The sequence below is a fragment of the Microcebus murinus genome, chromosome 14 (assembly GCF_040939455.1).
Source record: "Microcebus murinus isolate Inina chromosome 14, M.murinus_Inina_mat1.0, whole genome shotgun sequence".
Lineage (NCBI taxonomy): Eukaryota > Metazoa > Chordata > Mammalia > Primates > Cheirogaleidae > Microcebus > Microcebus murinus.
The window spans coordinates 26718711-26741600 of NC_134117.1; the positions used below are offsets into that span (position 1 = coordinate 26718711).

Below are 22890 nucleotides of genomic sequence, written 5' to 3' on the forward strand. Positions count from 1 at the left end.
CACAATTGGCTAGCCGCGTTGCCAAGCTCCGGATGCTGCTCGACCATTGGAGGCCGCAGGCCCGCCCCTGCCAGCTAGGTGAAGGTGAGAGTCTCCTCCAGTGGCCCCAGCTGGACCGGACGGAGGAGCTCCAGGAGCGGTGTGAAACCTCTGGGCAGATTCCCGCGCTCTCGCTATGGCGCCTCCGTCAGTCTTTGCCGAGGTTCCACAGGCCCAGCCGGTCCTCGTCTTTAAGCTCACGGCTGACTTCCGGGAGGATCCGGATCCCCGCAAGGTCAACCTGGGAGTGGGAGGTAAGGATGCAGCGCACTGCAGTGTAAGCAGCTTGGAGAGTGAAGCGGACCCAACCTGGGCCGTGGGTAGTGTGGATGAGGCCGAGACCCAGTTTGGCGCTGCCTGGATAGAGGGTCGTCGGACAGAAGGCAGGGTCCAGGAGAGCTTCGTTCAACCTGCCCATTTTACAGATGAGGACATGGAGTCCCTGGAAAGGGGAGATGTGTCCAAGGACACACAGAACAGGTGTAACAGCCAGAACACAAGCTCAGTCTTTCTGATATCCCATCCTGAGTTCTTTATACTACATCCTTCAAAGAAATGGGGCAGCCAGGGCTTGTAATAAGAGGGAGGAAAATAGGAAGCCTGATAGGCTTAGGGTGTTGGTTACTGGGAAATGCGTGAAGGAGAACTGTTACCCCTACGGACCTCTGGTCTGGGTACGTAAATATATTTGAATGATCACCAGGTATCAATCAGATACCTTATTAAGCCTGGAGAAAGACTGAGGCTTGGTTTTGCCCTTAAGGATTTTTAAATCTGCAGATGTTATACTATGCTTTGAGATGGATTAATACTTCCTAGAGGGATCTGGGAAGATGGCCTGGCCCTCACAGGTGTGGTAAGAATGGGTAAAGATGGTGGAAAGGAGCAGGAAGAAGTATGGGCAGTAGAAGCTCACTTTCCACAGATCCTTCATTTCTTGATTGTATTTCTTGGGCCTTGGATAGCTCAGAGCATGGGCCTGAGTTTACCCATCTGTCAAGAAGATATGTATTGGAGTGCTTCTGAAATTCCTTTTCACTCTAATCTCTGCTGAATTTGTTACTCCTCTCACCATGATTTGGATGTTTGAAACTCCATAGACACTTTCTCCATTTGGATTTTGCCACATACAAAGACCAGCCTGAGAGATAAAAATGAGTAGGGTGAAGTCCTATGCTAGGGAACAGACTTAGAATAAAAGGATTAGAAATTTTGAAAGAGCAAATGGAATTATTTTGTTGCAGAGGGTGACATGAAGGAGATTCAGAAACAGGCTTCCCATAGAGAATGTTTGTTTCTGTATGTAGCGTCTGCTAAAAATCATCACCAAAGGAGTATGGGAGAGGGTTAGGTAAGGAAAAAAACCATTAAAAAGTGATGGTTTGTTGAAGCTGGGTGATAGATATGTGGACATGCATTATATTATTCTCTCAGCTTTTGTGTAGGTTTGAAGTTTTTCATAATAAAGCACTTAAAAAAATAAGTCAGTAGTGCATAGTTTCACTGATGGAGGAAAAGTGATATTTTTAGCAGGCAGCAGAGTGGGAGAAATATTGAAAGATTGCCTTGAATTGAACTGGAATGGGCACCATTCAAGCTCTTAACATAAATCTAATCGAAAACCTCCAAGTATTGCTTTATAGCCAGATATATGAAGAACTAATATTCATGCCAATCTAAATATATCTTTTTAAAACATCAGATTTTATTGGCTCATTTATCTTTGAACTATCTTACAGGGTTTTTGTGAAGATTAAGTACATTTAAAGTGTTTAGAACTGTATCTGGCACATAAGTAGGATTTATCTAAGTGTTAGCTATTACTATTATTGTTGTTTTGACATTTCTTTGGGTGAGCCTCATAAAAGATGTTGAGTAAAAATTTTCAGCTTAAGAACTGCAAAATGAAATAATTTGACATTGGTTCAGAAATAAACTGCTCATGCAAAGAAAAAGCACCTTGATAGCCCAGGCCAGAAGTGATTGACTCATAATCGTAGTCATTCATGCAGATGGCCACCTCAGCTGTGATGGTGCCTTTGTCATATTTTCCAGGAACTCAGGAACTTCACCTCCTTTCTGTGAGCAAATGATTTGTGCATGTAATCTCATTTCATTCTCACAACTATGGAGGGTTGTTTATTACTATTACTTAAGTTTAGAGGTAAGGAAGCCAAAGCCTTGAGAGAGATGAAGCAATTTGCCCCAGGCTATAGGTCCTAGGTGGTAGAACTGGGATTCCAGGCTAGCTGTCTCAGGCCTCAGGTTTTCTGCCCACTCCTCTATTTTGGCTACTTTCAGGTGGTCTGGCAGGGGTGGGGAGGTCGGGCAGCCAGTGCACTGTAGTGGGAATAGCCAGGAGACCTAGGTACCGACCTGGCACTGTGGTCCAGTGATGTGACCTTGGAAGGGTTATTTAACATAGGAGCCAAACTGAATAACCTCCCTCTAAAATTCTACTCTAAGATTCAACTCTACTAAAAGTCTACTCCAAGATTCACGGGCACATTGTATGACTGTAGTGTAGGATAATTTTACTGGTTTCATCAGTTGACTAAGGATTAAATAAATAATTATGTGTGAAATATATGTAAATGCAAGTGTTATACATAAATGTTACTTTAAATCATCACTGTGACCATCTTTTTGTGGATGGCAGGCATTTAGATAAGGGTCTAACTAGAGTAGAATAAAAGGTCTCCTTCCAGCTTTTGTATGTACTAGCCTTATTTATACACATCCCAAAATATACCCATTGTGAAGGAAATGTAATAATTAACCACACTTTGGGGAAGATACTTTTTCCCCCCCAAGTTAAGATAAACCCTAATGGAGACTGTCTAGCTCGTGTTCTAGCAATGTTGGACACGTTTAGAATAAACTGCAACTATAATCTCAGACAGTTCCTACTTGCAGATAGTTTCCTCAGAAATTTTCTTCTTGCTGTGACTTCAGTAATTTCTTTAAACAGTAGAGTATCACTTTTCTGCTGAGCACGATGCTTTCCGAATTGATCGCTTTAGTGTTTCTCAAAGCTTCAGACTGAAGTGGCTTTATGGGTGTGGAAGACGTGGGCACAACCTGATGTGGCCTGTAACAGGAAGTTTCTTTATTGACTCCAGTCTGTTCATGTGAACTTAGCTTTCTTTTGGCCTAGACAAACTGCACTTGCTTTAATATTTGTTGTTTTCAATGTAGTGTCCCAGCATCTTCAGATAAAATTGTCAGAAAGATATGCTACATCAGGTGTTTCTGAGTACCCCTGACTCTCTCCCCAGTGTCTCAGTTGGGGAAGGATCTTAGAGGCACATCCTCATGGGCTCTTATGTGAGGATGGGTCAGGGAAGTAGAGATCTTAGGGGGAAGATGAGAGTGATGGTTTGGTCATTTAATTTTTTATATCCTTCTTTTCCTTCTGCAAAACAAGACTGCTGGGCCCACCTATAACCTGTGTGACTCCTCTAAAAGGGATTGTACCCAGGAAGAAGGGCAGTGGTGCGTGGAACTGGGGAACATATTGATGTTGATAAAAAAGGCCTCTGACACAGTCCCCTGGGGGCTGCTTGCTTTAGGCTTTCTCTAGATATCTCTTCTTAAAAAAAAGAACATGGATCCATGAACTTAATAGTATGATGGCCTTGCTCTTAATATCCTTGTGATCTTGGACAAATTATTTGACTTTACTTTTCTTTTTTTTTTTTCTGAGATGGGGTCTTGTTTTGTTGCCTGAGCTAGAATGCAGTAGTGTCATCATAGTTCACTGCAACCTCCAACTCCAGGGCTCAAGTGATCTTCCTGCCTCAGCCGCCCAAGTAGCTGGGACTACAGGCACACACCACCAAACCCAGCTAATTTTTAAATTTTATTTGTGGTAAAGATGGAGTCTTGCTTGTTGCTCAGGCTGGTCCCCAACTCTTGGCCTCAAGTGATCTTCGTGCCTTACCCTCCCAAAGTGCTAGAATTATGGGCATGAGTGACTGTACCTGGCCTATTTGACTTTTCTATCCTCTGTTTCCAGATCCCTAAAATAAGCATCACAATATCTATTTTGTGGGTTGTTATGAGAATTAAATGAGTAAAGAAATGTATTTAGCATAGTGCCTTATACGTACAAAGTATTTAGTAAATCTTTATTGTTATTACGATGGCTTCAGCTATCTTCAAAGTCCAGAATTATGAAACTTTTCTCTCCATCCTGGACTTCTCTGAGTGCAAGGTCCATCTGGACACATCTTACAATCACCTCAAATTCAACATGTTCAAAGCACTACTCATCATTTCCACTTTCCCCTTGATCTTTTCATTTTTCTTCCCCTTGTATTCTAGATTTTGGTCAACTCTACCACCACTATCCACCAGTTATCCAGACTAAAGGGAGACCTTGGAGTCATCAGCAAGTGTTTCCCAATCCATGTCTATTTATTTGGTCAATAAGTTCGGTCTCTTCTACCTCATAGATCTATTTTGAATAGTTCCCCTTTTCTTTATTCCTGCTACCACAGCCTGAATTCAAGGCCTCATTATTTCCCTTCTGGATTATGGCAGTAGCCTTCTGACTTTAGCTACTACCTCTGTCCTTTCCAGTTTATTTTCTGTGGTGTCACTCAAATGATCCTGTTAAAATGTGCAGCTGTTCCATGTTACTCTGTTGATTAAATGCTTCAGAGGTTACCCATTGAAACCAAAGTTCCTTAGAAGAGGCTCCAGAAGTCTTCGATCTACTCCCTGTGATTCCTCCACGGATCCCACATCTAAGGCATGAAAATATGGATCTTCAAAAACCTCATGCTGCCCAAGCCCCCTGGACCTTGCACAGGTGTTCCCTCTGTCTGGAATGCCCTTCTTCCCTTCCCTACCTTTTAAACTCTTAATTATCTTTCATACTTCATTCTCTGTAAAATCTTCGCTGACCCCTCAAAGTAGAATTAAAGGCTCTACTCTCTATTTTCTGGAAGGCAGATAGGTTCTTATTTTTATCTTATCCATCTCTGTAACTTCTAGCTAGTGCCTGGCCCATGCTAGACTTAGTAAGTCCTTGTTGAATGAATGACGGTCTAACAAAAAGTAATACAAATTCCCTGGGAGAGCAGGACTAGTGGTTGTTGGTAATGCTTGACCTTGCTGCTCCAATCACCCAAGAGTAATATACCATCTGCTTTCTTAGGATGGTTAGGCAAGGCATTGGGAACAAATCTAGAACTAAACCTGGGACCAAACAGGCGATGGAGAAGGAAGGGGAGGTATAAATTGGCCAGTTTCTCTTTAGTCACAGTACAGACAATGCCTCTTCTCTCATCCCTACTCCCAAGTGGTATTATGGTACTTTTTAGAGCTTCGCAGAGTATGTAGTAGTGGTTAGAACAGCAGTACTAACAGTCTTTCCTTTCTCTGTCATATTTTAGTTTTAGTACATTTATGAATGACATATTATCATAAATATAAATACATAGCATAATTATATAATATATATAATATCCAAACAGAGATCTGAAACATAATCAAATGGTTTTTTAATGAACATCCAAACTTTTGTACATCCAAGTAGTCTCCTTTCTAGGTAGTTAAAACATGCTTTTTTGTTCAAAGATTCCTGTAAATCCTCTTTTGGAATCCTTTGTGCAGGTAGGACCCAAACAACAAACCTTCTCTTTATAATTGTTCTCCATGAATATTATCCACTTTATTTACCCACCCTTCTTCACTGGAGATGATGCAGGTACTATTTCCAAAAATTAAATTGACTTTCAAAGGAAGAAAATTTGGCACTATTGAGGATATTCTAAATAATGAATGTTTCCTCTGTAAACAATTCCAAAAGAAGTTTCAAGAGTACTTTGAACATGGTAACATTGTGATCATAGATAGGGTAATCTGCTTCAGGGACAACTCTTACTTGGAAGTAGTTATTTTGGTGTGCCTGTAAGGAAACCAGACCAAATCCCACCTGGTAAAGGAGGCTTTTTGAACTTGTTGAGAAGGAATTAGTTTGGTGGGCATGGAGGTATAATGTGAGTGGTATGAGAGTATTGCGAGTTAGATTCACCTACCCTGAGATGGTTAGTTAGTGGCTGTGTCAGCCTATAACTCTGTCCACGTTTTTATTACTGATTTGATGTTTCTCTGATTTGCAGAGGACACATTCCTGGAGGGTAGAGTTAGCAGACAGAACAGAAGACAGACACAAAATTCAAAATGACCTTATAAAATCTTTTATTTGTTGTATACCTTTTGACCTAGTAAATTTACATTTAGAATTTTTTCCTAAGAAAACACTTGTGAATATGCATAAAGATATAAGAGCATTCATCAGAATGTTTATAATAGCAAATAATTGAAAGCAAAAGTTAGTAAATTATGTGTAGGAATATTATATCTAGTTACTAAACTGATGTTGTAAATGTCTCATATATATGAAAAATGCTCAGTTGTATTCATAATAAGAGAAATGCATATTAAAACTACCCTGGGATACCATTTGTACCCTCATATTGATAAAAATTCACTCAGTGGGTGAGGCTGTGTGAAAGCAGATACTCTTAAATAGTGTTGGTGGGAATGTAAATTGATATAATTCCTATGGAGGGCAATTTGGAAATATCTGTCAAAATTACACATACACATACTTCTTAGCCACCTCTTCCATTTTCTACCCTGCATCTTACAGATATATTTGTGTACATGTGAGATGATGTATGTACAAAGTTGTTCACTGAAGTATTGTTTTAAGATTGTAAACAACTCAAATGTCCGTCAGCAAGAGATTGGCAAAATAAATACGGTACATTCATCAGTTAAGCAGCTGGAAAAAAAAAACAAGGACACTCTCTGTGCACAAATATAGAAAGATCTTCAAGTGGAAAAAGCAAGGAACAAAACAGTATAGGGTACGTTATATGCTACCTTTTGTGTCAGAGGGCATAGGTAAGAAGCTGTATTTGTGTACACATACAGGAGTTCTGGAAAGATACATAAGAAACTAAGAACAGTTATTTATGGAGGAAGGGATTTGGGAACTAGGTAGATAGAGGATAAAGATAGGAAGGGGACATGCAAACATATCACCATTAGAAGACTAGTTAATGATGATGAAAGATTAATATGTATTTAAATGGACAAAAGCATATTGAAAATTCTATATACAGTATGATCCATATTTTATAAATGAATGTGCTTATAGAAAATAAAACTTAGAAGGTTATACACCAAAATTTTTGTTTTCTTTATCTCTGAGTATTGGGATTACATGTTAATTATAATGTTTATTATTTACTTTCTGGGATTTTCTAAATTTTCTACAATCAACATGTATTGTTCCTTAAATAATAAAGACTACCCTAAAAAGTGATTTTTTTTCCAAGTCAGGGATTAACATTGGGCAGGAATCAATAAGATACAACTTAATCAGAATTACTCTAAAATTGTGTTTCAGTTTCAAAGTCTCTTGCATAAGTATAGGATTGTTAGAGACCTAAACATTTGAGCATAGAGGCAAATGACCCCTATTAGCAATCCTACTCAGAGAGATTATTGGCTTGGGTGCAAGGCCAAAGCAGCTGTCCTCCAAAGCTGTAATCCTAACATAATCATAGAGTACAGGGAAAAAGTGCTAGGATAACTCTGAGGGCCTAAAAATACTTTTAGGGTAGACAAAATGCTTACTATAGAGCAAGATTAAATATTGTGAAAGAGATCAATTTGGATCAATGAAAGGGTGAGGCAGTTGAAATGGGATGAACATTCAAGGTGGTAAACATTGGCTGATGTCAAAATACAGAGAGAGGATAAAGAGGTGTTTTAGTGGATCCTTGAATGATTGTGTAACCTAACCAGTTGTTGGAATCTTCAGTCACAGGCATGTGCTCTCTCTTCACCCTAATTCTGCTCTTCTAGGACAAGAGGAGGGATGGACCTCTTAGCAATATTGACATGGCATTTGTACGACGCTTTTTAGTTTGCAGAGTGCTTTCCCATGCATTCTCTCACTTGACCAGGCTCTGTGATGTCCCAGTTTTATTTCAGCATTCTATTTTTGGAGGTCACGTAGTTAAGAGCTGTAAGTTTCCGGAGGATAGGAATCATGTCTGTCCTGTTTGTTTGCCCAGCAGCTAGCCCAGTGTGTGGCCCAAATTAGGTGCTCAGTAAGTGAATGAACTTTAACTTCAGTTCCCTTCACCGTTCTCTTTGACTAGAAGGTGGTGGAATGTTCCCTGTTCACAGTTACAAAGTGTTACTTGGACACAGCCTAATACTGACTCCTCTGTATATAACTCTTTTCCATTCTCTAGCGTATCGCACAGATGACTGCCAGCCCTGGGTTTTGCCAGTAGTGAGGAAGGTGGAGCAGAAGATTGCTAATGACCACAGCCTAAACCACGAGTATCTGCCGATCCTGGGCCTGGCAGAGTTCCGGACCTGTGCTTCTCGCCTACTCCTTGGGGACGACAGCCCAGCTCTCAAGGACAAGCGAGTGAGAATATATTTTTTCTTTAGAAATTGTGAAAGTAAAAACAGGTTGAAAATTCAATTTTTTTTAAAGTATTAGGTATTATTGAACTACCAGTGAATAAGCATTTAGTAGAGTAAGTTCAAGAACCTGATAGTGCACATATTGTGGCCATATGCAAAGCATGGGCTCTTTGATTGTTCAGTTTTGTCTAGTAGATCACCAGATTTCAGCTGCTGGGTTTGAAGCCATCAGTGGGATGCCAAGTAAAGGAGATTTAATGGAATGATATAAGAGACCAGGGTTCTAGACCCAAATTTGCCACTGTTTTTGACCACAAGCAATTCATTTACCTCTCTGGCCCGTATATCTACATGTCAGAAAAAGACTACGTAGTTTGGGTTCATGACCTCATAAGGAGCACTTGCATAGGGGCTCTTTTAAGGGGCCTCTGAGCCCCCTGAAATTATATATAGAATTTTATATATACTTAACTACTGGGGAGAAGGTTCATATCTTTTATCAGATTTTCAAAAGGTGTCTGTGGTCCCCAAAAGTTTAAGAGCCACTAGTCTACATGCTGTCTGAAGTCCCTGCCAGTTCTAATATTCTTTAATATTTCTAGCCTTGATCTCAGCATCTCTCATTTAAGTGCTTCCTAGTGTGTATTCTATGTATAACTGGAGACACATGGAGGAAAAACACATTTGGAAGTGAGATAGCCTGGACACAGCAGGAAGTGGTGTGCGACTGATTTTCAGTGTTGCAGGAATTCAGAGGAGGGGAGATCCCTGAGGACTGGAGATGGGACTTGAGCTGAACCTTGGAGAATGTGTGAACGAGGCCAGGATAATGGTTCTCAACTCTGGCTGTACATTAGTATCGCTTAGGGAGTTTGTGCAAACATTCTAGTGGCTGGACTCCATGGACCCCATGCCAGGCCAGTTAAATCAGAATCTCGGAGGGCACCACCTTTCCCCTCTCCTTTTCACCCCCACCCCCACCCCCTGGTCATTCTTGCCCACTATGGGCATATTAATTTAAAAGCTCCCCAGGTGATTACAAAGTACAGCCAGGTTTGAGGACCAACCACAAAGCAAGAAAGAGGGACAAAAGGAGAAGTATTCACCTTGAGTGGCAGGAGTTCAGGGACAGAGTTAAGGGGTAAGCAGATCTAGGTTGTAAAGAGACCTTCGTGATTAGAGCTGGGAACATGTTTTGGACGAATCAGGTAGGCTGATTTTGGCAGCTAAGGCAGGAGAAGCCAGCTGAAGGTTTGAACAGTGAAGTTACCCAATAAAGGTGTTATTTGAAGAAGATAAACCTGATTGGATGGGTGGAAAAGGGGAGAGGTCAGGGTTTTGCAATAGTCCAGTTAGCTATTGTGCAATTGCTGCCTGGGCCATTGTGTTGTAGTACGGCCTGTGGGTCATGCGTTGAAGGGGCCACATCTTGGAGTCATCTGATTTATTCCCCACAGGGTGTTAACAGCATGTTTTTCCTTTTGTATATCATGTTATCCAGGTGTCCTATAAGCAGAACAGCAGGGTAAATGAAGGTTGCACACATGTAACATTAATATGTATTAGGAAGCAGGGTGGCTCTGGTGAAGGTCTTGGAACTCAGGTCCATGATTAGGCCAGTAATTAACTTGATTAGGATTTTGTCTGGATTGTTTTGAGAGACTGTGACTTGCCTCAAGGAACTGAAGGCATTTGAGTAGAAATGTTGAGAGTATAAAGATTATAGGTCACATTGGGAAGTTGCTCTGAAAATCCAGTGTTTCCACAGAGGTAGTGGAGAGTCCTGATGAAGTTTGAAAGTCGAGAACTGAGACAGCTGGGGGCCTATCTTCTGAAATGCTGTAAATAAATTAGCTGGAATTCTGTTGCTGATAAATGAAAACAGATTCTGTGTTGGGAGCTTCTTCCTCTAAGACTGTGCATTTCTTTTTTTTTGAGACAGAGTCTCACTCTGTTTCCCGGGCTAGAGTGCCATGGTGTCAGCCTAACTCACAGCAACCTCAAACCCCTGCGCTCGAGCAATCCTCCTGCCTCAGCCTCCCAAGTAGCTGGGACTACAGGGCACCACCATGCCCAGCTAGTTGGCCAATTAATTTCTTTCTATTTTTAGTAGAAACGGGGTCTCGCTCTAGCTCAGGCTGGTTTTCAACTCCTGACCTCGAGCAATCCTCCTGCCTCAGCCTCCCAGAGTGCTAGAGTTATAGGCGTGAGCCACTGTTCCCAGCCAGACTATGCATTTCTTATACAGTTATTATTGATAACTATGTTGGGCACATGCTTGTTCTTCTGCTCATTGATCCTTGTTTGGTCACTTAACACTTAACTGTAAGGTCACTTAACTGTAAGGCTTGGGGCCATTGCTTGTGGTCTTGACCTGGGAACATAGCTCTCCCTCTTAGTCTAGTTCACCCTGTTGTGTTTTTGATCATAGCACAGTTTTAAATGGCAGTCTTCATGGCAGCAAATAGTTGAAGATACTTTTTTGGACTGGCTTGAGATACTCTCTTAGTGTCTACATCACCCTAGGTACCAGTTGCTACTGAGCCCTGAGCCTTTCCTCTATCTGGAAGTCCTAACCACCCCCAGGCTACTGTCTTAGTTCAGTAACAGCCTCCCAATTGACCTTCCTGCCTCTGGTCTCTTTCCCATTCTAGTACATTCTGCACACTGCAGCTAGAATGACCTTCCTTAGCAAAAAAAGCTAATCATGTCACCTGTTACCTCTGCACACCACACAGAGTAGCTCCCCCATTGCCTACAGGGTGAAATCCAGACCTTGAGCTTGGCATGCAGCAGATTTAGTAACATCCCTCATTCTGTTCTTCCAGTTGCTTAATTTCCTTCATCGCCGGGGGTCCTGCCTTTCTATGAGCCTTGCTGTTTTTTAGACCCACCAGGCCCTGTCTTGACTAAGAGCCTTTGCCTGGCTCTTCCTTCCACTTGGAATGCCCTTCTTCACTTCTGTAACTCCTCAGGCCCCACCTCTGAGTTCTGCAAGACTTGGTCAAGGTTCACTTCACACTGAATTTTTAGCTTTCCTAGGCAGAGCTAGTTGTTTGAGTCCTCTGAGTTATCACAGGACTTTGTTCACAGCTTGGTAATAACAGCATTTACTGTGCCTACTATGTTCTGTAATTTTATAAGTCTGTGTCTCCCACAAGACCATAACTTTCCCTGGGGTAAGGATCATTACTTACTTTGCAGATCTTCAGCATTTAGGTTCTGGTACCTCAGAGATTTCCAGGTATTTCAGTTCATTCATTCATTTAGTCAGCCGATGCTCACCACTAGAGCTGGGCACTGTTCTAGATGTTAGAGCATAGCAGTGATTCAAACACACAGAATCACCTGGCTTTGCTTTCAGTTTTGTAGAGAGAAATATACTAAAAACATAATCAATAAGAAAATGACATAGTATGTTAAAAATAATAAATGCTCTAAAAATAGAGCAGGGGGAACCATGTTGGGAGTTCTGGGGGTTTTAACTAGGTGTTCATGGTAGAAATAGAATGACATTTGATCCAAAACTTAAAGGAGATAAGGCATGAATGAATGAATAAGAAACACTAATCTTATCTTCCCTTAGATTTTTCTTCTCCAGATTTAACATTACCAGATCTTTCACCCATTTTGAAAAGACCTATTTTCTAGACTCCTCACTACCTTGTATTAACTTTCCCACTTTCGCACCTTAGGATTCAGGCAAATGTCCATTCTTCACCTCCTGCATAGTACTGTTTCAGCTTCTGAAATGACTGAGCCACTGTAGATAGGAGGGTTCGGGTACTGTAACTCCTTGCCATGTAATGACATCCCACTCTCTTGCTTTGACCATTGTTTCTAGCAGACTTGGGGCTTTGGCTGTGGCTCAGATCTTCTCACCACTGTCTTCTTTCTTCATCTAGTTAAGCACGTGTTTATATAGGACTGTGGGCCAGACACCCTGAGAGTTGCTGGGGGTGCCTAGATGAATGCAAAGTGGCTCTGGCCACAGGCAGCTCCTGGTCAGTTCTCCTACTCACAATGAAGTCATAACATCAGCAAATTGTGATCTCAGATAAGGCGTCCTAGAGTCTAGCAATTATATACTGACGTTTCTAGTAGATATAGAGGCCTACTTTGTCCAGCTTCACACACGAGTCTACAGGATTTCCCTTGTTCTGGATATTCCTGGCTAGCCATCCAGGTCCGGTTACCTGGCTCCTTGAGAAGTCTGTACTTACTTCCTTTGATATGTGATATCCTTTATTCCAAATAGAGGACTTTCTTGGGGTTTAGGACAACGTGCCAAAAATCAGTTCATAGAATAGACCATTTTTTTCCTTTATCATCTTTTAGCATCAGTGTTACATTAGGTTATTAAAAAGATTTACGAAGCTTTTCTCCTCTGTCTAGGAAGACTTTTTAATCTTTTTATCAGGGAAATTTTCAAATCTATATGAAAGAAGAGAAAACAGTATAATGACTCAATCCCATGTGTCTCTCACATAGCTTCAGTAATTATCTGTATGTGGTCGATGTTGTATGTTTCCCTCTTTTCACCTTCTCACCCCTCCTCCACTGCCAAAGCTGGATTATTTTACAGCAAATCCTAGACTTCTAAGTAGGTTTTAAAAATTATTATAAAATTGTACAAATAATACATGAATACATTCTTCTTATTTAAAAAAATAACAATTTACAGATTAGGCCAAAGTCCATTTTGACCACTATTCCTACAACCTGGACACTCCCTCCCCAGAGGTTGCTGCCTTTAGGAGGTGTGTGCCCTTCCTTTTATTTAGGTAGACGTTTTCATGCGATCCTTTTCTTCCTTTCTCCTTAATCCTTTAGACAAATTAGGCAACATGGTCTATGACATTTCTATACTGAAAGAGTTATGCTGAAACCTAGTTCGAACTTTGAAGGAACAAAATCAAAGGTCTATAGGCAGAACTACATCAACAGGACATAGTGACTCGATCTAGAATGGGAAGACCTAGATTTGTGCCCAGCCTTGCCACTCACTAGCTGTGTATCTTTTTGCAAATGACTTCTCTGAATCGGTTTCCTCGTGTCAATTGGGGATCAAGTAAGAATATATGCCAGGGCACGTTGTAAATGGTAATACCCAAGAGTTTTATTACTGATCATATTTGCTCACTTTAAGATGAGAGAAAGCTGAGAGAGGAAAGCAATATTAAATATTTGCTTATTACCTTTGTTTTGTTAGAACACACTTCTAGAGATGAGGAGTACCACAGATGGATGTCAGTGGCAAGCTGGAAACACTATTTTATAGGCTTCTGCCGGAGGGAAATTTTGATTTTGACATGGGTGCTGAAGAGATGGATTTTCTTTCCAAGGCACACATATGCACCAATGTGGCCTCCATGTGGCCTCTGCCTCTGTGTTCAGAAGGGAAGTTCCCCCAGACCCGGACCTCGTGGGTTGAAGACCTGTCCCTCTTGCTTGGTAGCTGGTAACTTTGAGCAAGGTGCTTCCCCTCTCTCAGCTTCAGTTTCCTCATTTGTAAACACGGGCAAATGATGGAAGCTTCTTCACATAGCTGCTGTGGGATTTTGATGAGATAATGCAATTAAAGGGCTTAGCACAGAGTAGGCACAAATTAAGTGCTCATTATTACTTGATTTTTCTAATATTATGTGACCTCACCATTATCAGGCTGAGACCCTGCTTCTTCTTTTTCAGGTAGGAGGTGTGCAGTCTTTGGGAGGAACAGGTGCACTTCGAATTGGAGCCGACTTCTTAGCACGATGGTACAATGGAACGAACAACACGGACACACCCGTCTACGTATCTGCACCAACCTGGGGTGAGTCTTTTAGCTGCAGCAAGAGGAGAAACAGAAGTTAGAATTATCCGCATGACTCTGTCTGTTTACACAGAAATTGTAGTGTAGCCTGGAGCAACCCACCTTTGGGAATGGCCTGAGCAGTGGATTATAGCAGTGCGTGAGAAACCTGGTGCTCAAATGCAAAATAGGAATACTCTTTCTCAAGGCTCTTGGTAGACTTATATTTTAGCCTTTGTTGAAACTTCCCCAGAGGAGGCATAAAATGTAGATGCAGGAAGTACCGTTGTAGTGGGATATAAGTTTGGCATTAATGTGACTGGTTGAACTTGTTCTTGTTTACAATCATTCTTCTGTATCTTGACCTCTAGCTTCGGTGACGCACAGTGGACATTGAGCTTGTGAGGGCCCTGGAAGCTGACTGGTATCTTTTCCAGTTATACCTCCTTGTGTTTGTAAAAGTGGTTAACATTTTACAACCCTTTGCTTGCAGAAAATCATAACGGTGTATTTTCCACCGCTGGTTTTAAACATATTCGGACCTATCACTACTGGGATGCAGAGAAGAGAGGACTTGACCTCCAGGGTTTCCTGAATGATCTGGAGGTGGGTGATTTAGAAGAAAAAGTAAAGAGAATCCCAAGGTGTCAGGAACAGCAGGGAAAGTCTTTGGATAAATTGATAGGTGAGAGTCTGAGGTATCTTCCCTAAACCAGGTGGTGGTTTTTGAAATAGCAAGTAAGAGAGAGAGCACAAAAATAGCACAAAAGAGAGACATGAGGGAGTGATAAGAACATGGTTGCCCTTTGCCCCCATTGCTGGCCAGTATGCTGCTGACTTTGTCTCCTGATACTACTGCTAGCATCAGAGCTGACACAGCTTCCTTATCCACAGAATGCCCCTGAGTTCTCCATCTTTGTCCTCCATGCCTGTGCACACAACCCAACTGGGACTGACCCAACTCCGGAGCAGTGGCAACAGATTGCTTCTGTCATGAAGGTAACTGCCGTTTTAGAGCATCTCTTAAAAAAATACTGTGTATTATTATTTAATGTATTCAAAAACAATACTTGCTTACTGAAGAATTTGGAAAAATGGAGAAAAGTCGAAAGAAAAAAATATTAACTATAAATCCTATCACCCAAAGAAAAACACTGTTAATGTTTTGGTATATAGACTATCAGGTTTTGGCCTGGTGCGCTAGCTCACACCTGTAATCCTAGCACTCCAGGAAGCCGAGGTGGGAGGATTGCTTGAGCTAAGGAGTTCAAGATCAGCCTGAGCAAGAGTGAGACCCTGTCTCTGCTAAAATTAGAAAAATTAGCTGGGCATTGTGGTGTGCGCCTGTAGTCCCAGCTCCTTGGGAGGATGAGGTAGGACAATGGCTTGAGCCTAGGAGTTTGAGCTTGCAGCGAGCTACGATGACACCACTGCACTCTACCCAGGGCAATAGAGCAAGACTCTTGTCTCAAAAAATAAAAAAATAAATAAAAAAAATCAGGCTCTGTGTGTGGGTACAGTTTTAAATATATTAATATATATGTTTTACAAAGATGAGATCATTTTGTACTGTTCTGTAACACTTTGTTTTTCATTTGAACTTCTTTCTATACATGTCATTAAATGTTTTACAGCATCATTTTTCATAGCTATATTATATCCCTTTCTTGGATATGTCACATTAGGGATTGGGTAAATCAGTTGTTGGACATTTAAGTTTATTTCAGATTTCTTGATCTTATGAACAATTATGTAATACAACTTTTTATTGTTTCTTTGATAGAGCTTTCTAGATTAGAATTTCTAGCTCAAAGTGTGTATATTCTTCACTAATGTGTTTATGGAATATTCATTGAGGAAGAGTTGTATATGGGTGCTGTGGGGCTACAGTAATGAACACAGCAGACATGGTCCCTAGCCTCAAAGAGCAGACAGCCTGTTTGGGGAGACAGATGAGTACTAGGCAGTTATGATACTGTGAGATATCTGTGTTGATGGGGCTTATAATGGAGTTTGTAGCCCAGATTTTGGGCAGTGTATATGTGGAGGGGGCAGGGTGGCAGGAACCTCTCTGGAAGAAGGGGTTTCCATGTTGAGACTTGTAGGATGGGGAGGAGTTAAGAAGGCATTGGCAGCCAGGAGTAGGCAGGGAACTTTCCTTCCCTGCAGAGGGAAGAGCATGGTCAAAAGCCTCAGGTAGAGATCATAGTTCAGTTAAGCAAGTGAAAGTAATTCTTACCATGGCCTGGAGTTCAAGGGAGCTGGGGAGTGTGAGTTACAAGGGTAGAGAGTAAATAGAGCCAGGTCTTGTGCTGAGGAGTTGGACTTTGTTCTCAGGGCAGTGGAGAGCCACTGAAGGCTTTGATGTCAGGGAGTGACACACTTGGATGTGCATTGTCTTAAGGTGACCCTGACTGCATAGCAGGGACTGGCTTGGAGGGAGGCCAGATTAGGCAGCTGAGGGAGCAGTCAGGAGGCTGCTGCCATAATCCAGGTTGGTGTTGATGGTGCCCTGAATGGAGAAGGGGAAAGTGAGATGCAGACAGATTCCAGAGCTCTCAGGAGACAGGACTGACAGGACTTGGGGTGCGATAGGATGTGGGGGAAGAGCTGCAGAGGAGGAGTCATGGTACACCCCAGTCTCACCCAGATACAGCCAAGGCTTTGATGTTTCCAGGGAGGGAAGTGGTATCCCTCAGAGAACCCACTCGCAGGAACAGGTTCAGTGTGGGCAATTCTTTGAGGAGATAAGAGTGATAAGACTAGAAACCAATGTCCACTTCATCTTGAGTACCCAGTAGAACAGCTGTGAAGTTGTGAGAAGGCCCTGGGGGATACCAAGTCTACATTTGACCAAGCTTATCACACAAGGAACTCAGGGAGAAGAATCCACCAACATAGAACATTACCACTGTGCCTCAAAACTAAGCCCTTTTAGCAAAACTGCATCATGACACCCTAGGATGATGTACTTTCTTTTTGTGAGACAGGGTCTCACTCTGTTGCCTGGGCTAGAGAGTGCAGTGGTGTGATCATAGGTCACTGTACCCTTAAACTCCTGGGCTCAAGCGATCCTCCTATCTCAGCCTCCTGAGGAGCTAGGACTACAGGCATGTGCCACCATGCCTAGCTAATTTTTCTATTTTTTGTAGACAGGATCTCACTCTTGCTCAGGCTGGTCTCAAATTCCTGGCCTCAAGCAGTCCTCCCACCTTGGCCTCCCAAAGTGCTAGAATTATAGGTGTGAACCACCATGCATGGCCCACAACATACTTTAAAAAAGCAAAGTTTACTGAAATCATTACATTTGTTGGTTGGTATTTAGCTGAACAGAGAAAGAGACATAAAGTGGTGGTTGGGTGCACATAGACGAGAAGTAGGAGAAATGGACAATCAGTCAGTTCCTCCCAGGCACCAGTTGGGAAAGGAAGGTTGTCCGTGTCTAAAGTTGGTTCCAGAAGGATTTCCTGCCCTGACTCACTTTCCTTCCTCGCAGCGCCGGTTTCTGTTCCCCTTCTTTGACTCAGCCTACCAGGGCTTTGCATCTGGAGACCTAGAGAAAGATGCCTGGGCCGTTCGCTATTTTGTGTCTGAAGGCTTCGAGCTCTTCTGTGCCCAGTCCTTCTCCAAGAACTTCGGGCTCTACAGTGAGTGCTCTCCCGAGTCACAGCAGCCTCCCTGCATCACACCCCATCCGCAGCCACAGCTGATTCTCATCTCTCTCTTTAGACGAGCGCGTGGGGAATCTGACCGTGGTTGGAAAAGAAGCTGACAGCGTCCTGCGGGTCCTTTCCCAGATGGAGAAGATTGTGCGAGTTACTTGGTCCAATCCCCCCGCCCAGGGAGCACGAATCGTGTCTCAGACCCTGTCTAACCCTGAGCTCTTTAAGGAATGGTAAGGGGCTCACGGCCTGCTGGGCGAGGGGTGGGAGGCAGAGCAGTCTTTGTCCCATTACATTGAACTGAGTCTTTTCCTTTTATTTAGGCAGAGGCAGGACAAAATTACTTTAACCCCTTTGAATATCAAATATTTTTGTAAAATAGGGCAATGCCTACCTGACGTGTGTAACACGACACCTGGAGCCCAGGAGGAGGACTCAATGAGTGGTGGTTTCTCTGCTCCCCACCTCCCAGGCTTTCTCCCCATAAAGTGGGAAAACACAGGAAGGAATTCCTAATAGAACAGAATATCCACCTTCAAGGCAGTATGGGAATTTTTGGGCTCTTCATTTTATCTCTGATTTACATACATACATTTTATCTTATTTTGGAACAGAGTTATTTTTACATAGTAGCTAAATCTGTAATCTCTGTTTAATTAGGCATGATAAAATATATTATCCTATCTATATCAGCACCTCAGTGACGCCTGAGTTGAAACATTGGTGTTTTATGGCCAATGTACCCAAGACACCACTAGACTCCATCAGTAAATACAGCCCTTTCCTTAAATGCAGTCCTTTCCTTTTGCCTGCTAAGTCTGTCTATCTGGTCTGTTCATCCTCCCATCTAGTCATCTACATACCATAATGAGCAGGTTGTGACCCCATTTTCAGCTTATAGTTTAAATTACAGTTTTTAAACTTTCATGTTTTCATGTACCATCTGTCCTGTCTGGATTGATATTTATGTTGCTGTCCATGCTTCAGGACAGGAAACGTAAAGACAATGGCTGACCGGATTCTGACCATGAGATCCGAACTCAGGGCACGATTAGAATCCCTCAAGACCCCTGGAACCTGGAATCACATCACTGAGCAAATTGGCATGTTTAGCTTCACTGGATTGAACCGTAAGTGGCCGCCACCACCTCTAACACATTCCTGCTGTAGACACACAGTACTTCTCAGTTGCAGTCACTGGTCTTGACCTCACCTCCGTTAGCCATTGCCTACTTGGGCAGCCATTACTTTGGACCAAGTTAGGTTTTCTTAAGGTGTCTCACCATCTCCTGAACCCCTTGGGTCTCAGAAAAGCATTGTTGTGGTCTGCCCTGCTGACCCATAGCCAAGACATTTTCATTTTTGTAGGCTGGGAAGTAGCTCAGAGCCAGCTGGGAAGTAACAGGATTTGTATCTTGGAGCCTTGATTTATGAAAGATCTCTCATAAATGTTCAGGTACCTTTTAGCTTTACCTTAATCCTAAGAATAAATATATGTGATTATTCAGGGACATATTTTCTTAACAGGTTTTTCCTATCACCAACTATTGCCCTTACAAAGAGGTTACAAAGTTATCTTTCCATTTCATACATAAAAACTAGTTGAAACTAAAAGCTGAAGTTAGTGGGCAGCCATGCGCAACCTTGGTCAGCCATCAGTGGGGTATATCTGCCATCAGCAGTCCCTTTTGATAATAGAGGATTCATCTATTTAATAGATAATTCCAGAGCACTACTGGCCAAGCCACCAGTCACATGGTGTGGATGTGGCCCCTCACCTGCATGTCCTAGTGGCTCTAGGGAGGGATGTTCAGCTGGTGTGGGTTGTAGGTAGAACATCAGAGGCCCACAGAGGTACTACAGCTGGGACCACCACAGTGCCAGTGTGAAATGGGCTTAGAAAATAAGGAAATAAATATCAATGAGAGGTGATAGAGATTGTATTGCTGACCCCTCAAAATACTTTGGAGTAAAATGAGGCTCCCTGAGAAAGTGAAGGAATAGCTCAGTTAGCTGTAGGTGTCCTCATGTAGGTGGGGCAGAGAATTACTTCACTTGTGTAAATAAAATCATCCTTATAGGATGTATTTTACATTACATCAATACAATATTTAATGTAAAAATATTAAGTGTAACGGAAATAGTCTTTAGTAGTAATATTCTTAAAGCTCACAAGATAAAACATCCATATCTTTCTACTATCCAGAGTGGGAATTTAGTTTTATTATGTATCGAAAGAGAATAGATGAGAATAGAAGTGTGCTTATAACACAAAAGTTATATTTTTAGTGCTTGACATCGTTTACCCTTTTTAAAAACAGGGTTTGTTTGGTTTTTCCCAACATTTTATTAAGAAAAGTTTTAAATATAAAGAAAACTTTGAGGAATTATGCAGTGAACTCCTATATACCCACAACCTAGTTTCTACAGTTTTCATGTTAAAAATATTACTACATTTTATCTGTCAGAACAGGGGCTTTTAACCTGGAGTCCATGGATGTACTTTAGATTTGTGAAGCCCCTGAAGTTATATTTAAAAAATTGTGTATGTGTATATTAGCCTTTTTCTAGGCAAAGAGTCTATAACTTTACTTACTTCTCTAACTGTGATACTTCCTTCCTCCCAACAAGTAGAAAAGTCTCATTTTTATTTAAAATAAAAACAAAAAAACAGGGTAGGAGCCCTGTAACCACAACATGATGCATTTCTGCAAACATGGAAAAACCCTCCTGCATCTGAGAGCGAGTGAGCTGAGAAATAGGCCAGAGTCTCATGCTGCCAGGTCAGAGAGGTCTGTGTAGTTTTCCAGTTGGTTCATTCACACAGCGCTTATCAAGTACGTGGGGCTTTGTCTGATATAAAAATGTCAAAGGGAGGTGGCTGTTGGGTGCCCATGGGCAAGAAAACACAGGTCAGAGAAGGGCTAAAAGAAGCATTTCATAACCAGTTTTTCATCTCGATGGAAAATTCTTAAGTCTGATGGTTGTTTTGGTTGATAGGAGCGTCCTGGTGAATGTTCTGTACAAGGCTTGATTGGAAGGTAATCCCAGATTAAAATTCCCATCAGAAGTAGCCATATTGAATTTTTTGGGGATTAGGAAGTTAACTAGTAAGAGTACTTTCCAGAATCTAGTGAGTATACTTTCCTATCTGTCAGCTGGACAAAATAGCTCCTTTTGATTTGCTTCTCTGTTAAGGGGAAGGAAGAAAAATTGTAGTTGTTATATAATTGCTGAGCTTCCATTGCTTTAAGGTTGCCTGCTCCTCTGATTATATCATCTTTTGGTTTCAACAGCCAAGCAGGTCGAATATCTGATCAATGAAAAGCACATCTATCTGCTGCCAAGCGGTCGGATCAACATGTGTGGCTTAACCACCAAAAATCTGGATTATGTGGCCACTTCCATCCATGAAGCAGTCACCAAAATCCATTGAAGAAACACCATCCCGTCCAGCACCACCAAAGCAGTTCTCTGTCACGTGTGTTCCCTGCCTGCACAAACCTTGATGTACATATCATGGATTAGAGACTATAGGACGAAAAGGGTTGCTCTGGTGAGATGGCCTCTGCTTAAATTGGCCCATGTGAAGAGGACATACCTTGAAATAAATCGGAGGCCTGGGATTAGAGCATTTTGAAGGCTAGAGCAAATTAAGATTTTTATTTAAGAATAAAAAATACTTTGATCATGAGTTGTAGATATCTTTCCACCTTGCTAGAAGCAAGAATGTTGCTCCTGTGCTTCTACATGTTGCTCGACTCTGTACAAAGTCTAGTCCCAAAGATCAAGTCAAGTCGTTTGAAGGAGCAAAGTGTGAGTGTGGGAATTGGCTGTGGCATTAAAACTCTTCAGCTCAACCCAGAGTGTCTTATCTCCCTGCTCTTTCTGCATGGTTGTGTCCCTAGTCCTAAACTCTAGTTCTTTAGGGCAACTGTGATAAGAAATATATTTAATCATGACATACACAAAGGTACACACATATATTTAATTGAAACGAAAGTTTCACAAAACAGTGTTTATTCTTGTTATGTGTAGTGCATTCTGATATTTTCTAGTCCATTCTATTCTCTTGTGTTCTACTTCACTAAAAAAATAAAATAAAAATGCTGATCAAGACTTATGGAATTGCTTTTGTGATCCACTAATGTGTTGTGACCCATGGTTTAAAATGAATGCTTTAGCGGGATTAACTAGTGGCTAAGGAAAAACTAAAATGCATTCACAGTATAGCTCCCTTTAGTGAACTCACCATATATAACTTTGTTGGTTTTGTGGGCTTGTCATTCAGAGGCCAGCTGTCTTCTAATATTACTTTAGAAACTGGACTTCATGGACTCATAGGAGGGATGATATCACTCAGGGTGATTCTAGAACACCGGCCGCTCTCATAGTTGGAGTTCCTCTTAGTCTATTGAAATAATTAGAGCCACTTAAATGTAGACCACAATTTCCAGAGAGTCCAAGGGACTCCAAAGGGCAGTTTTGTAGAATCTGGTGGGGTTGAATCTTATTAAAACAAGAGGGCTACTACTTGGAGTTTAAAAATATTTAGTTAATTCTTGTTATTTTAACAGGATCTGGCCCTTTCTAGGAGACCTTTGAGTTGTAAAATCCTACAGTCTTAAAGGATGATTGGGGTCTTAGAAGTCAAGTCCGTCCTCTCTCCCTCAGTGAAATAGTCTCTTCCATGTTGCCCCTGATGCATCATCTTCAACCAGGGGTTGTTGGTGGGTTCTTTTGGTGCTTGGTGAGGCATCCATCCCATTCTGTTGATGGAGCCCTTTAATAATAAAGATCTCTTACCTTGAACCAGAATTTGATCCCCTTTGTGAAACCCCTTCCTCCTTCCTTTGAACCATAGACAGTAAGTCTTCTGGCAATTCTGATGACCTTTCAAATATTTGAAAGTAGTTGTTATTCCTTGAT

At 41.7% G+C, this 22890-nt stretch overlaps 1 protein-coding gene across 1 annotated transcript; it reads left to right on the forward strand.

The window, feature by feature from the left end:
- Positions 1–45: 45 nt before the first annotated feature.
- On the forward strand, positions 46–22080 carry GOT1 (glutamic-oxaloacetic transaminase 1). The gene is made up of 9 exons (XM_012768175.2): positions 46–293; positions 8325–8506; positions 14197–14320; positions 14793–14905; positions 15194–15298; positions 17796–17946; positions 18029–18194; positions 18949–19091; positions 21258–22080. Exons 1-9 carry the CDS (start codon positions 176–178, stop codon positions 21395–21397), a joined length of 1242 nt encoding a protein of 413 aa, XP_012623629.1. The 5' UTR covers positions 46–175; the 3' UTR covers positions 21398–22080.
- Positions 22081–22890: the final 810 nt, after the last annotated feature.

Coding starts and splice junctions, on each gene's coding strand:
- GOT1 (XM_012768175.2), top strand. CDS start 176: ATGGCGCCTCCGTCAGTCTTTGCCGAGGTTCCACAGGCCCAGCCGGTC. Junction 14,321..14,792: donor CGTATCTGCACCAACCTGGG/GTGAGTCTTTTA, acceptor CTTTGCTTGCAG/AAAATCATAACGGTGTATTT. Junction 19,092..21,257: donor TAGCTTCACTGGATTGAACC/GTAAGTGGCCGC, acceptor TGGTTTCAACAG/CCAAGCAGGTCGAATATCTG.